This window comes from Haliotis rubra, unplaced genomic scaffold (genome assembly GCF_003918875.1).
Source record: "Haliotis rubra isolate DU_JTF1 unplaced genomic scaffold, ASM391887v1 Scf1074, whole genome shotgun sequence".
Classification (NCBI taxonomy): Eukaryota; Metazoa; Mollusca; class Gastropoda; order Lepetellida; family Haliotidae; genus Haliotis; species Haliotis rubra.
This window is the reverse complement of record NW_025764975.1, coordinates 297510-312558: the sequence shown is the minus strand read 5'-3', so window position 1 is coordinate 312558 and position 15049 is coordinate 297510. Positions and strand designations below refer to the sequence as shown.

The following is a 15049-nucleotide window of genomic DNA, read 5'->3' as shown; positions in this document are numbered from 1 at the left end:
TGCGTCCTCGGAACTGTTTGTTTGTTATATTTCTTCAGTAAAACAATAATATGTTATCAATTCCGTAGAATATGCTCGCTTCTAACTAGCGCTAACCCTGTAAGCGAACAGATTCTTTAGTTACACCGTTCATGTTTATATTTCAAAACAAAATAACAATCTATTCAGTTACATAGATTTGAACCGAGAGGAGCATCTCAGCCTGTAAGCGCACGGTCAGTGCACAGCTTATTACATTTCAGATTCAAACTCGTAATAATAACTTTGAGGAAGTGTTGCAGAACATTTCCTGCAGAGATATGCGGTCTTGATGAACCAGGTATCTCAATCAAATCAAATACATATATGTTGATACCTTCTTACTGCATAACGAGATGGTATTTGGAATTTATCCATATGTGATATTGAAAGGCAAAACATGTAGAGAAGTGAAAAGTAGAGTCCAGTAGTGATAGAAATGTACAGCATGTGGTATTGGTACAGTTTCTCTGATCAACATATTCACTGTTTCCAGCCTCGACTGACCCTGGTCCAGAGCGAGACGGATTCACCCAGTGGCAATGACGACACAAAGACTCTGCTGATCTACCTGGTAGGTGTGGAGGAAGCTCAGTCCTTAATTCTTCCTGCATTTGCACAGACTGATGTTATACCCCGCTTGAGATTCTGACTTGAGGGATGGGTCCCACCTATGGTATCGATCGACGTTCATTTTGTCAATCACAGGATTTTCAAACCGTAAAACTAAATTTAGGAAGTGTTACTTTTTCCTGCATAGACACGTGTGTCACAGGATTTCAAACTGTAAAATCTAAATTTAAAGTGTTACTTTTTCCTGCATAGTCTCCATGAAGAGTTATCTCAGTCAAATTAAAACCGCTATATATTTAATACTTCTTCCATATAAGAAATGTAGTTTAGAATCTAATCATGCATAATATTGAGGAGGCACAACGTATGTGGAAAGGCGAAAATCTGAGGCCAGTAGTTATAATGTATGCATAGTTTTCTGAATAAAATATTCCCTGTTTCCAGCCTCGCTGACTGATCCGAGCCAGAGCAAGATTTGTCTCCACCAGCGCCGAGAGACGACACAAGGACTCTGATCTACCCTGGTAAGTGGGAGAACCCAGCAGGCAGGAAGCCAAGCAGTCCTTTTAATTCTTCCTGCATTTCACGCTGATGTATATACCCGTGGAGACTTGGAGATGAGTCACGCCTATGGTATTGATCGACAATTATGTTGTCAATGATACAGGATTCCACAACCAGATATTTATGCTGAGGTCGCCATCAGACAGCTGGAATACCGCTGGAGTGTGGCGATAAACAACAAACAAAACACTGTGACATAAACCAACGCGTTATATCTATGACCCTAAGGAAAACCAAAACAACAGTTGTACCCTGACATTATCAAAGTTCAACAAAGCATCAACACTTCCAGTCGTACACAAGATATTGCTACAACTTCTACAACTCTAACAGAAAGTTCTGTATTCAACACACCATCCATAATTCCAGAAACCACATGTTGACATTGCCGCCATGTTGTATTGTTGTCAGCCATGATGGAATTGTTTCGAAACGATGTAGCAACAAATGTCCGGAGTCACGTATCACATGATGAAAAGCATATTGTAGATGTGCGGACAAAGATGTTCGATGTACACAGTTTCACTTTGTGTTGCAGCGACTCCATCACCAGCAGCAGCAGACCGCGACCTCTTACTCCGCCAGCTGGGCCGGTGACCTGGAAGAGTGAAGCGGATCCTGGCAGCGGGTCACGTGGACATCAACACGAGGAGACTACAGCAGGACACCGGTGATGGCGGCGTACGGAGGACACAGAGATGTGGAGTTCCTGGTGGGTAGAGGGGCTGATGTGTCGCTTTTCGGTGGACAGAAACGTTGGAACGTCCTTCACTTGGCCTGTTGGGGTGGAGACCTGAGATCGTGAAGCTGATCGCCACTGAACGTGCTGGACATCAACGCCAGGGACAACGACGGGTGGATTAGTGATTCACTTCGCGAGAGTCTATGGACATCCGCGAGTGGTGGAGTCTTCTGGTGTCACGTGGTGGACACTTCTGTGGCCAAAGTGTTGGTGTGGACAGAGACGGTGCACATGTCGTTACCGACACTGACGAGGTGCGTGCCGTCCACGCTTGTCGCGTCACGATTCAGGGTGATTCCCTTTTTCGTTTTTGAACATAAATAAAACTTGTTGAAAGCATTTTCCAGACATTTTGTCATTTGTTGTGTTTGGAGCCCTCGCGTGATCGGGTAAGAAAGATTGTGAAGTGAGTGGAAACATAAACGGTGAGTGATTGTAGGTAAACGTCGCTTGTCTTAACATAACCCTGCGTTAATTTTGTTCTGTGAATAGATCGCGAAATTGTGAAACGAGACAACAACAAGCTGTTTGTTTTATACGTCGCTGCCGCTCTCTAGACCTCAGACTGACCCAGCTGACATGGCGCCATTTGTACAGTGACAGTGACGTCACACCGCTGGTGACGTCACAGATATACACCGAGGTGCCCGGCCATCTTCTCAGCCAGATAGGACCTTAGAGCGGCGCAATGCTGGCATCAAAGCCGTACAGCACAAAGCAGCATTTGGTCAAATACCATGTGTCGGTATCGTTCAACAAAGGAAGAATGGACATCTGTAGATGATTACTGCTGAATTTTAACCCTTTGATGCCCACGGGGAAATGTACCCTTTCTGCAGTGACTACTACGCACAAATATACAAAAATAAAACCTGATAACAATCATCACTCAAATCATCTCGGCTGTATTAACTCCAATGGATGCCAGGAAGACAAATATTTCCATTCGCGGCATCGATTACTGTATGATAATATGTACATATGTAAATATGGGATAATTACCCGTTGAACTGAACTGAAAAATAGTCTATTAGTCTTTACTGTTATGTGTTTTTTCATCAAATCGCCAGTGATTATTCTGAAACCTCGCCTTTACCCCTGAAATCGTTTAGATCAAACGCTGAAGTGAGCTTTCTGTCATATTTAAGAGTGTTTACAGACTTCTATGTTTATATATAGAGAGAGCTGGTCATGAGACGCCTATTACATCACATATATTTAACACTCAGCTGCAACACACACGTCCCTGAATTCCTCATACATTTTTTAAATCAAAATGACTGATGGTCTTTGTCACCAGTTCAAATAGTGTTGATGATATTAACCCCTGGATGCCGAGTTTTGTTTTTGGGGGGACACACAAGTCTGAAAAGTTAACGCTATGCGAAAATCGAGTTGGCGCGGAGCCAAATCTACCTTAGGCAATACACCTGCACAGTAATGTAGAATATCTAATTAAGGTCCCTCTGATGTATGTGATCCGGGTTAGAATATTGGTCTTCAGTAACCATGCTGGTCGTAAGAGGCGACTGACGGGATCGGGTGGTCCGGCTGGCTGACTTAGTTGACACGTGTCATCGTATCCAATTGCGTGGATCGATGCTCATACTGTTGATCACTGGGTTGTCTGGTCCAGGCTCGAATATTTACAGACCGCCGCCATATAGCAGGAATACTGGTGAGAGCGGCCTTGAATCCACCAATCCAACCAACCAACCAACCAACCAATCCTATCCGATGGGATAAATTCAAATACTGACTGTAGACACTAAGCCTCCTTGAAAAATAAACACTGCTACGAAATTTTGCTAAAAAACAGTAACTGTCTCTAACAAAAGCACTGCGCGACGATATTTGTTTTCGTCTACATGGAATGTGTGAGGGAACTAAATACTGTCTGGTTGTATCTGAATGGCATAAGTATATATCAAATCATTTGTGTGCTTATGATTAACGTTATGCATTCACTATATATATATGGCTAGACATAATACGTTTTGCTAGCATCACAAATTAGAAGAAATATTGAAATCACACAACATGAGAAATTGTGTAACAGCGAAATGGATGGTCCTGTCCCATATCTACATTAGTTCTTAGATTCCCATATTCCCTTGTTTGTGTTGATGTACTTTGAGTAATTCCGCACCACTATTAAACAGAGTTCAAATTACATCTTCAAATGTAAAGAAATTACTGAAAACATGACGCCATGATTTGCTTTATGGATCTTTTGCGACGTCGGAAAAGCCGACATTTGTATGTTCGTTGATCAACATATGTACCTCATATATTTTCCGTTAATTTTATAAAAGGCTTCGTTTTTTGGCTGCCATTCCGTCCATTGCAGAACATGAAAATGAATGACTTACAATTAAAATAATGTCCTTAATAGATAAACAGTTACCAATAGGGGAAGTGTACACGATAAAATCACATTTATTCTTATGTGAACCAAAGTGAAATATTTTAATTATTTAATATCACTGTTTGAGATGATACACTCATTTTTCTTACAATGACAGTAAAACCCTCAAAATAAGTGCTGAAATGTTATGCCATTATGCGGCCCTAAATGCCGAGCTAAACAGGTCAGAGTTACCGCCCTTTGATTATGACGTAATTGGTGCCACTTGATTTTAGACTGGTCTCCTGTCTAGTCCCAAATCAAAAAATAATAATACTGAAATTAATCACGTGAGAAAAGTTTGTGAAAATACTGAAAGAAGCATAAGAACTGAAAATGTAATCAGCAGGACAGATTGATAATGTGTATTTTCATTCATAGCCTCACCTCAATGAAAATACTAAATATGTTTAACAATGTTGACGTACGTATGACATCACTATCGGGAAGTGACACTCTCAAAATGGCGTGTACACGAGTACATCGGATTTTTCGACGGAAAATTTCGTTGTTTCAAGCAACGTATATACATAAATGTGACATGTAAGTAGTCCGAAACATTCTGACAATCTGCTGGTTGTTATTTTCCTTTTGTTTTCATTGTGACCAGGGGTGGAGAATTTCCATCGTGGGTGTTCGTGAGTTTGCGTCAATCATGGCGTCACGCTTTCAGAAACTACAATATGTTGTGATGAATCTCGGAAATCATTGGAATACACCTATTTTGTATAACTACCGCTTGCTACTATACCATTCCCGTGCATGGTATAAAACTAATGAGCAAGTGTATGAAACAAAAGTAGGCGAACAGATACACAGTGTAAAATCTGAGATTGACTTTGTTTACATTTCAAACAAGTGGTCCTTTCCCAGCGCGGCATCTGATTTATTTCGTTAGATTTCACTGAAACACTTGGTATTGGTGACAAAGACCATTTGTCATTATATTTTGAACTGTATGTGGAATTCTGGGATTAGTGTAAGTGCACGTGTGACGTTATTTTATAAACACTCTGCAATATGGCTGAAAATTCACTTTGACGTTAACTGTGCGTATTTTCAAAAACATTCTCAGCGATTCTCTAGCTGTTGTATCGACAATGTTTCGAACGAGCATTGGTGATTCGATCAAAAATTTTTTAAAATACCGCTGATCACAATGATACGGGTTCTTGGGTGGTTTTTTTTTTTTTCTCTTTAATTCAATTCTCCCAGCAAAATTTGACATTTGAATTATGACATCAATACTATAAATTACGAAAACACAGTGAATGGGGATTTCGTAATCTGTCCAAATTGGCCAGATTTACGATGCATGTAATTTTCAGTATACATGTATTTGCCTTACAATGGGCGTCATAGAAATGGTATCATAGAAAACGAATTTCAAACAGAATTAACAACTGCCACTTTCATTTATCTTCGTGATGTATTTGGATAATTGTGGTATCGATAGGTAGGAAGAGTGGATATATGCAGGAATTAAGTAACAAACGTAGAATGCCGACACATTCACCGATGGCAAGCTAGGTGTAGTGCATAAACGCTTTAGTTTTTGTGAAAAACGATACTGTTGAATGACTACCGACTCAGGTTGAATGTTGTAGTATTTGGTTACGTGGTAACACTGTTTGTACAATGTATACGTTTTTTGTATACAACTGCAACGTCATCACACTGTGCAACTGATCACATAGCCAGCTGACGGCCAGCTGGATTAAAACAGTAGCCTGCGCATCGAGACACTAGAACCACACCTATATCTTCGCCACGTGAAATGTGTCTAACAACGTCATTAGTTTATCGGTTTGGCACCAATGACGTCATTTCCAAGGGACGTAAGCCATGGTGTGTTTACTGTGGCCATAGAACACTCGGTAAATGTGAAAAATTTGAATCGATATAACGCAAAAAATAAACTAGTTACTTCTGATATTTGTACTGTTTTGTCTATAAAACTACTTGACAAACACGTTTTATGATGAGAAATTGCAAGACAAAAAGGTTAATTTTCGTGTAAACTTGCCCTTTAACACCCTGACTACCTACGTCTTGCTATTTGTTTTTATATTTATTTTATTTTTATATTGTAACAAAGTGAAGTTAGAAAATACCGAGACAACAATTGACGAATGGATGTCTGACAATTTTAGAACATGTTACAGTATAAAATCTGGATTGTTCTCAAACAAGCGCGGTCTTCCGAGCATAGCTTTCGTTTTCACACCAAATATATTTCGTTTGATCATCTGGACACTTGGCATTGGTGACAAAGACCATTTGCTATTTTATTCTCAAATGTATGAGGAATTCAGTGATGCATTTGTCGCAGCTGAATGTGAAATATATGTGACGTAATATTAGTCGTCTCATGACCGGTCTTTGCAAACGTGATTTTTAAAACACTATCCAATGTGGCGGAAATCTCACTTCGGCGTTTGTGTTTCTGTATTTTCCATCACCATTGGTGATTAGATGAAATACAGATATCAGTGATCACTAATATGCCATTTTAAAAATCCTGATTAATTATCCGATTTTTATATTTGCTAACATACAGAAAACAACACCATCAACAATGGCGAAATTTAAGATTTACCTAATTTTGAAAAATCTTCTTCAGTACTTTTGCTTTGCCAAATATGATAGTGGGTGGTATCAAGACATCATTCACTTGCGACAAATAGTATATAAATGTGGCCTGTCCAAGGACTGGTTGTCCAAAACAGTGACCTGTCCTGAACAAACACAGCCAGTCCCAAAAACTAAACCAATAAAATTCAACAATTTAAGTTTCTTTTTACAAATATTACCTCCGACCACAGGACGGCCATACCTATTTAACAGACCGTCCTTCACAAAAATAGACTCCCAAGGACGATGGCACGGGCTATATTTTATACACTTACAAAAGTTAAATTATCGTTTATTAAATTTAGAAGAATTGCACCCTGTTTAGAGTGGAGAATTGTTCGTCTTTATCTTGTTTGATCAAAAGAACAGGGATGAACAATGAATCGCCTGGTGCACGTTAGAATTGAACATTTTACAATTTTCAGGTTCAATGTTGTATTATGTAATCCGTATTACTCTGAAAGAAGGAAACCAAACACACACACACACACACATACACAGTGGCCTCGTCTTTAAGTCTCTGGACAGTGGTATCGCCCACGTCAGGTGATAGGTGGTTAAACTGTCAATAACTATAGTAACAAACCCCAAATTCAGAGATAACAAATAACGTTTTGTTTATTGGCTGCATTAATCGCCCATGAAACAAAATGATAAATTGAAAAACATATATCAAAAAGCTTTCAAAAGGCCTAGTTGACATTTTAAAATTCCGCCGTATTCGCTTACCCACCCGGATATAGCAGTGACCTCATGGCCTTGACCTCTTCACGGAAGTAACTGCATTTACCGCGATGTTGCAATTGGAAATTTGAAAAATGGGTCATGCGAGCTCCTGACAGCTTGTGTACGGTTAACCTGGTTGTTAGATTGAGATACAGTCGTAGATATCTGATTATTGGTACTTTGCAAAATTGAAGAAATTCACCGTTGTGGCTCTTACACAGTGCACCCTATAGATCCGGGTTAGAATCGGTCTTCAGCAACCCATACTTGTAAAAGGAGGAACCGTGAAGATTAGGGTTAGAATCGGTCTTCAGCAACCCATACTTGTAAAAGGCGGAACCGTGAAGATCTGGGTGAGAATTGGTCTTCAGCAACCCATACTTGTAAAAGGCGGAACTGTGAAGATCTGGGTGAGAATTTATGTAAAAGGCGGAACAAGTGGTCTCTCAGCAACCCATACTTGTAAAAAGCGGACCCTTGAAGATCTGGGTGAGAATTGGTCTTCAGCAACTCATGCCCGTCGTAAAGGTGGACCCGTGTAGATGTGGGTGAGAATTGGTCTTCAGCAACCCATGCTTGTAAAATGCGGACCCGTGAAGATGTGGGTGAGAATTGGTCTTCAGCAACCCATGCTTGTAAAAGGCGGACCTGTGAAGATCTGGATGAGAATTGGTCTTCAGTAACCCATGCTTGTAAAATGCGGACCCGTGAGGATCCGGGTAAGTATCGGTCTTCAGCAACCCATGCCTGTCGTAAAAGGCGGACCCGTGAAGATCCGAGTGAGAACTGGTCTTCAGCAACCCATGCTTGTAAAAGGCGGACCCGTGAAGATGTGGGTGAGAATTGGTCTTCAGCAACCCATGCTTGTAAAAGGCAGACCCGTGAAGATCCGGGTAGGAGTCGGTCTTCACCAACCCATGCCTGTTGTAAAAGGCGGACCGGTGAAGATCCGGGTAAGAGTCGGTCTTCACCAACCCATGCCTGTTATAAAAGGCGGACCCGTGAAGATCCGGGTAAGAATCGGTCTTCAGCAACCCATGCTTGTCGTAAAAGGCGACAAATGGGATCGGGTGGTTAGACTGACTTGATTGTCCTCGCATCCCAACTGCATAGATCGGTGCACATGCTGTTGATCACTGGATTGTCTGGTCCAGAAGCAATTATTTACAGATCGCCTCCATAGAGCTGAAATATTGTTGACTACGTAAAATTGGGGATTAGGTGAATGAGAACGAAATATGTTTTTACATTTCAAAAAGCGTTTAGAGTCCATAAGAATGTTAGATATTCCACACCATTTACAGTTATCAGGGGCTATCGACGTTCAAGCGGCCGTCTCCTATGTAGCGTCTGTCTAGAGAGTTGGTGGTCGATCCTCTGGCTGTGACAAGGCGTTGTCCAGACTAGGAAAAGCAACCACACACGTCGAATGCACGTTGATGTAGAACTTACCTGATCTACCTTATTTCACCTCACGTTTCCACCTTGCCATAACCAATTCGCTTTAGAGCCTTTTTCCGATTGTCGCAACACTGACAATGACATAATTACAAAAACGATAAAGCTCTTTTATTGCCGTGAGCGACAAAAAGTACATGCGAAAGTGAGTGAGTGAGTGAGTATTGTTTACCACGGCTTTGAACAGCAACAGCTTGAAGTAAAACAGGCCTCGGTCCTTTACAATTTCCGTAAAATGGTCGACTGTTGCTGATCAATCCAGAAATGTTATCGGGATGAACCTAGATTCGAACCCGCGACCATTTCATTTTGAAGCAAAACGGACGGATCCATGCACAGTAAACTACAGGGGCTTAGACCGGGTACATGTGTCCTATATGGGAATGTACGGAGTAGAGAGAAGCATATGGTGACCAAACATCCTCAACGAGTCTGTGTCCTGTTCATTATAATATTGGTTTGTTTCTTCTTAAACGTCTCACTCAGACTTAAATCAGCATGAAAGTCCGAGTCACACAATACTGTGATTAACGTCATGAGCACCAATCTACATAAATGAGTCGTCAGTCGTCCCTTCAGACAAGTATGGTACGCAGTAAACTAACTATAACCCGGATGTTCACGGGGTATGTATCACAAGGAGGACGCTACACTGGATGTAGGACATCAGGATGTATAGAGAGGACCCAAGGTCTGGGAAACAGTACAGGAAATCTATTCAACCAAAAGGACTTTCTTAGCAGCCACATGCATTGTGTGTTATCCTATGCGTTAATACTTCTTCCTTTATATGTTGTAGCGAACACAGACTGGGTGATGTCCGTCTAACGGTATAGGAGGTTCAGGACAGTCAGACCGTCTGATCAAAAACACAGGCTTGGTTATGTCCGTCTAACGGTATAGGAGGTTCAGGACAGTCAGACCGTCTGAACAAAACACAGGCTGGGTTACGTCCGTCTAACGGTACTATAGGAGGTTCAGGACAGTCAGACCGTCTGACCAAAACACTGGCTGGGTTATGTCCGTCTAACGGTATAGGAGGTTCAGGACAGTCAGACCGACTGTCAGATCAAAACACAGGCTGGGTTATGTCCGTCTAACGGTATAGGAGGTTCAGGAAAGTCAGACCGTCAGATCAAAACACAGGCTGGGTTATGTCCGTCTAACGGTACTATAGGAGGTTCAGGACAGTCAGACCGTCTGATCAAAACACAGGCTGGGTTATGTCCGTCTAACGGTATAGGAGGTTCAGGACAGTCAGTCCGTCTGATCAAAACACAGGCTGGGTTACGTCCGTCTAACGGTACTATAGGAGGTTCAGGACAGTCAGTCCGTCTGACCAAAACACAGGCTGGGTTATGTCCGTCTAACGGTATAGGAGGTTCAGGACAGTCAGTCCGTCTGATCAAAACACAGGCTGGGTTATGTCCGTCTAACGGTATAGGAGGTTCAGGACAGTCAGACCGTCTGATCAAAACACAGGCTGGGTTACGTCCGTCTAACGGTATATAGGAGGTTCAGGACAGTCAGACCGTCTGATCAAAACACAGGCTGGGTTATGTCCGTCTAACGGTATAGGAGGTTCAGGACAGTCAGACCGTCTGATCAAAACACAGGCTGGGTTACGTCCGTCTAGCGGTATAGGAGGTTCAGGACAGTCAGACCGTCTGACCAAAACACAGGCTGGGTTACGTCCGTCTAATGGTATAGGAGGTATAAGATAGTAGCCCTCTGATCAAAACCGGAGGCTTAGGGACTGGTCCTTATCGGGGTGAGGTCAAACCGGGACTGATAGGGACTGGAGATAGGTCACTGATCAGTTATGACGGGAGTGAGGACTTGTCAGTGGGGGAGGGGGTGGGACTCAGTTATGACGGGGAGAGGATGGTACTTGTCAGCCATGACGGGGAGGGTGGACTGATCTGTTATGACTGGGAAGGGTGGGACTGATCAGTTATGACGGGGGGTGAGGATGGGGCTGGTCTGTTATGACGGGAGAGGGTGGGGCTGATCAGATTATGACAGGTAGAGGGGCTGATCAGTTACGACGGGGAGAGGGTGGGACTGATCAGTTATGACGGGTGAGGTGGGGCTGGGTGACGGCATGGGGCTGGTCTGTTATGACGGGGATAGGTTATGACGGGGGAATTGGGACTGATCTATGACTACAAGGAAAAGTGCGAGACTATCAGTTATGACGGGGTGAGGATAGGCTGGTCTGTTAGAGGGAGAGGCTGATCAGTTACGACGGGGGAGAGGGTGGGACTGATCAGTTATGACGGGGAGAGGGTGGGACTGATCAGTTAAGTGACGGGGAGAGGTGTGGGACTGATCAGTTACGACGGGGAGAGTGGGACTGATCCAGTTATGACGGGGAGAGGATGGGGGCTGGTCTGACTGTTATGACGGGGAGAGGGTGGGGGGCTGATCAGTTATGACGGCAGAGGAGGGCTGATCAGTTACGACGGGAGAGGGTGGGACTGATCAGTTATGACGGGGGGAGAGGGATGGAGCTGGTCTGTTATGACGGGAGAGGGTGGGGCCGATCAGTTATGACGGAGAGGGATGGAGCAGAGGGGGTGAGGGCTGATCAGGGTGGACGAGACGGCAGAGGGAGGACTGATCAGTTATGACTGATCAGCCATGCAGAGGAGAGGGTGGGGCTAATCAGTTATGACGGGGTGAGGGTGGGGCTGGTCTGTTGCGACGGGATGAGGGGTGGGCTGGTCTGCTATGACGGGGAGAGGGTGGGACTTGTCAGTTAAGACATATATGTCCTTCCCCTTCAACCCTCAATTTGAAGTCCAATAAAAATCAATATATCCCGCGCACACAAATACACTTCACAGTTTCGAATTCTGCGGAAATGTCCTGTTTCTTGATACCATGCACTATTATTTTTAGACAAAGCTCAAGTGCTGAAAATGACCTTCAAAATAGGCTTCATCGAAAATGTCGCCATTTTTGACACAGCACTAAAATCGCGATTCACAGTGTTATTTGCTTGCATGTTTTGAAATGTGAAAATCGGATAATTACTGGGAGTATTGAATTTCAAAATAACATATTCATGATCACTGGTATCAGTTTTATTATGAAATCGCTGATGATAATTCTGGAGACGTTGCTGATGAATCTAGAATCGGTTGGGATGATTTCGAAAAATACACTTACACGAACGCCGTAGAGCGCTTCCGCCAAAGTGGATAGTGTTTACAAAATCACGTTTCGCGAAGGCCGGTATTGAGACGACTATTACATCACGTATATTTCATATTCAGCTTCTGAAAATTGCATCACTGAATTCCCCATGGCATTTTAGAATCAAATTGCAACTGGTCTTTGTCTTATGGCACACCAATCCGTCTAGATAAAATATCATGCATGGAAGAGAATAAACTGCACAGAAAATCGCAGCTTCAGAACAGGAAATTATAAACAGATACAATGCAATGATTTTGATTTGATTCATAAAAAATGTCAAAGTTTCCGTGCAGCGTGACGCCAGCGACTGACGAAAAATCACGCAGAACGACAACTGTAATTATCAGCATTTTTGGCTTTTTCTCTTACTTACAGTGAAAATGATAAAAAATATAATAACAATACACAGATAGTCAGGAATCATTCTGATTACTTTCACTGCTGTCATATTTACGTACAAACGATCCCCGAATCAGTGGAAGGGTCCTCGCAAAATCCTATGTATCCTTGTCAGCAAAGCCGCCATTTTGTAAGAAATAGGTCATCGGTAGTGATGTCATACGTCAACATTGTTGGGTAGCATTATATTAGGTAATTTCTTTGAGGTGAAGGTCGGTTGAACAAGAGTAAACACAATCGCCCTGTTCTTCCGATTACACTTTCAGTATTAGGGTGTATATTTTGCGTATCATTCAGATATTTTTTTTTCATCAAACTATTTTCAGTATCTAAGCATTTAGCCTTGGTCAATATCATATCATACGTGGATATAGGGTATACGTTTCTATTCTTGAAAAGTTTTGATTGTTTGAATAATATTTACATTAGAAATTGACATATTTAGTGTAGTACACCATATTTTATACCTTTTACACAAGTGTTAGAAGATCCCACGTAGTCATTACTGCAACTACTTTAGTTCCTGTGATGTACAATATTTCGACTAATATTGCAGTTCCATATGAACAGGTTAATGAACGGCGTTTTAATTCAACCTTATAAGTAAAACTGATAATATTTAATGAAACCTATCTATATATGTTATGAAATGTATATGCACACATATTTCAAGGAATTCCTCTTGTGTTCATTGCATATTTTTGTGTCGTTTTATAGACAAAACAATGATGTATATTGATTGGCCAGGTGCGCGTTTGTCGGTAACGTTTTATGATTCACTATCACTGTTTTCGATAATATAATCAATTCATATTTGATTTAAATAATATTGTGATGACAGGAATATCAAACTCTAAACTATATTTCTACGAAAATTGTTTAAAAATAGATAAAACCATGTCATGTCTTAATTTGACAAATCTTGCATCCATATTCTAATATATATAGTTCCATATATAAAGCTATCTTTTTGCATCTTTCATTGCATACTTATGAAGAGAAATAGCTACATAATCATAAACAAAAGAAAATTCTTATCCTAAACAAAGATATTCGGGTGTTGTGAAATATTATTTTTTCATTTACGTTAAATTGATGCCAAACAGGTGCGCGTGTTGCTCACAATAAGATATACAGTCAAACCGTCTAAGTGTTCATATGTTCAGGACACTATTTAAAATGGAAAAATCAGTCATTTTATGTTTTGTCCTAAAGAGTGTTAAATTCTGACATAGAAGCCGAGACCTTTTGTACAATTAATGGAAATTAAGGAGATATATATATATATATACTAATCAAGCATACCAATGTCGTTTTTTCCGACGTCGCAAAATGCATAAAACAAGCAATGACGTCAACCAAAATGTTGTATTATTTTCTGCAATTTCATTACATTTGAAGATATGGCTTAGTACTCTGGTAATAACGATGCAAAGGAATTAGTCAAATTACATCTACACAAAACAGGAGAATATGGGAATCTAAGAACTAACTTAATATATCGGATAGGCCATCCAAATCGCTATTACGTGCTTTCACATGTAGTACGTTGTCATCTTTTGTTATAAATTGTGAAACTACCAAAGCGTATTCGCTCACATTAGAGAACTTAAAATTGGAATAGTTTGGTTCACCGAGAACACAAAATAACGAAAATATAGCGTCCGTATCCACAACGAATTCTCTCCATGTGATCTTGAGTTACATTGACCTAGTGTTAAGCATAACGGAGTTATGCCCCCTTATCATTAAACGTTTATGACCTCTCTCTGTCGTCGTTTGACGTCATACAAGAAAATCCATTTTGACATTTATTGCGAGTCATTTTAATGTTAAGCGTATAAACGTTATGCATAAACACATAAACCCAATTCATATACACTTATGTCGTTCAGATATCAAGCTGTATTTTCTTTTCTGCTCACACTTTCCGTAAAGATTCCAAACCAAACAATTCGTAGCACAGTGCTTTTATCGGTGCGCGATAAAAAGCGGAGAAATTTACTGTTTTTAACGCATAACAAAGAATTGGACAACATTTAGCAAGGTCTATTTTTCATACCGCCGAGGTAGTTGCACTTATATTTATACCAACGGATAGGAAATTTAATATTCTACATTTCTCTGTAATTTTATAGCCGTACGTAGATCCAGGACCACGCGAGCGTATTCTCGCACAACGTTCACTTTTCAAACTGTATGAAAATGTGCGTGAAAACAAACTCGGCATCCAGGGCCCTCGTTTCACAAAGCTTCGTAGGCCTAAGATCTCGTAGCTTTTCTCGTAGCATTGGTACCTGCTAAACTGTAACATTGGATTTCCG

At 41.3% G+C, this 15049-nt stretch overlaps 1 protein-coding gene across 1 annotated transcript; it reads left to right on the top strand.

The window, feature by feature from the left end:
- Positions 1-1828: 1828 nt before the first annotated feature.
- On the top strand, positions 1829-10634 carry LOC124280197. Its single transcript, XM_046716095.1, has 2 exons — positions 1829-1867; positions 10161-10634. The coding sequence occupies exons 1-2, from the start codon at positions 1829-1831 to the stop codon at positions 10632-10634; spliced, it is 513 nt and encodes a 170-aa protein (XP_046572051.1).
- The last annotated feature ends 4415 nt before the right edge of the window (positions 10635-15049 follow it).

Coding starts and splice junctions, on each gene's coding strand:
- LOC124280197 (XM_046716095.1), top strand. CDS start 1,829: ATGGCGGCGTACGGAGGACACAGAGATGTGGAGTTCCTG. Junction 1,868..10,160: donor ACAGAGATGTGGAGTTCCTG/GTGGGTAGAGGG, acceptor CTAACGGTATAG/GAGGTTCAGGACAGTCAGAC.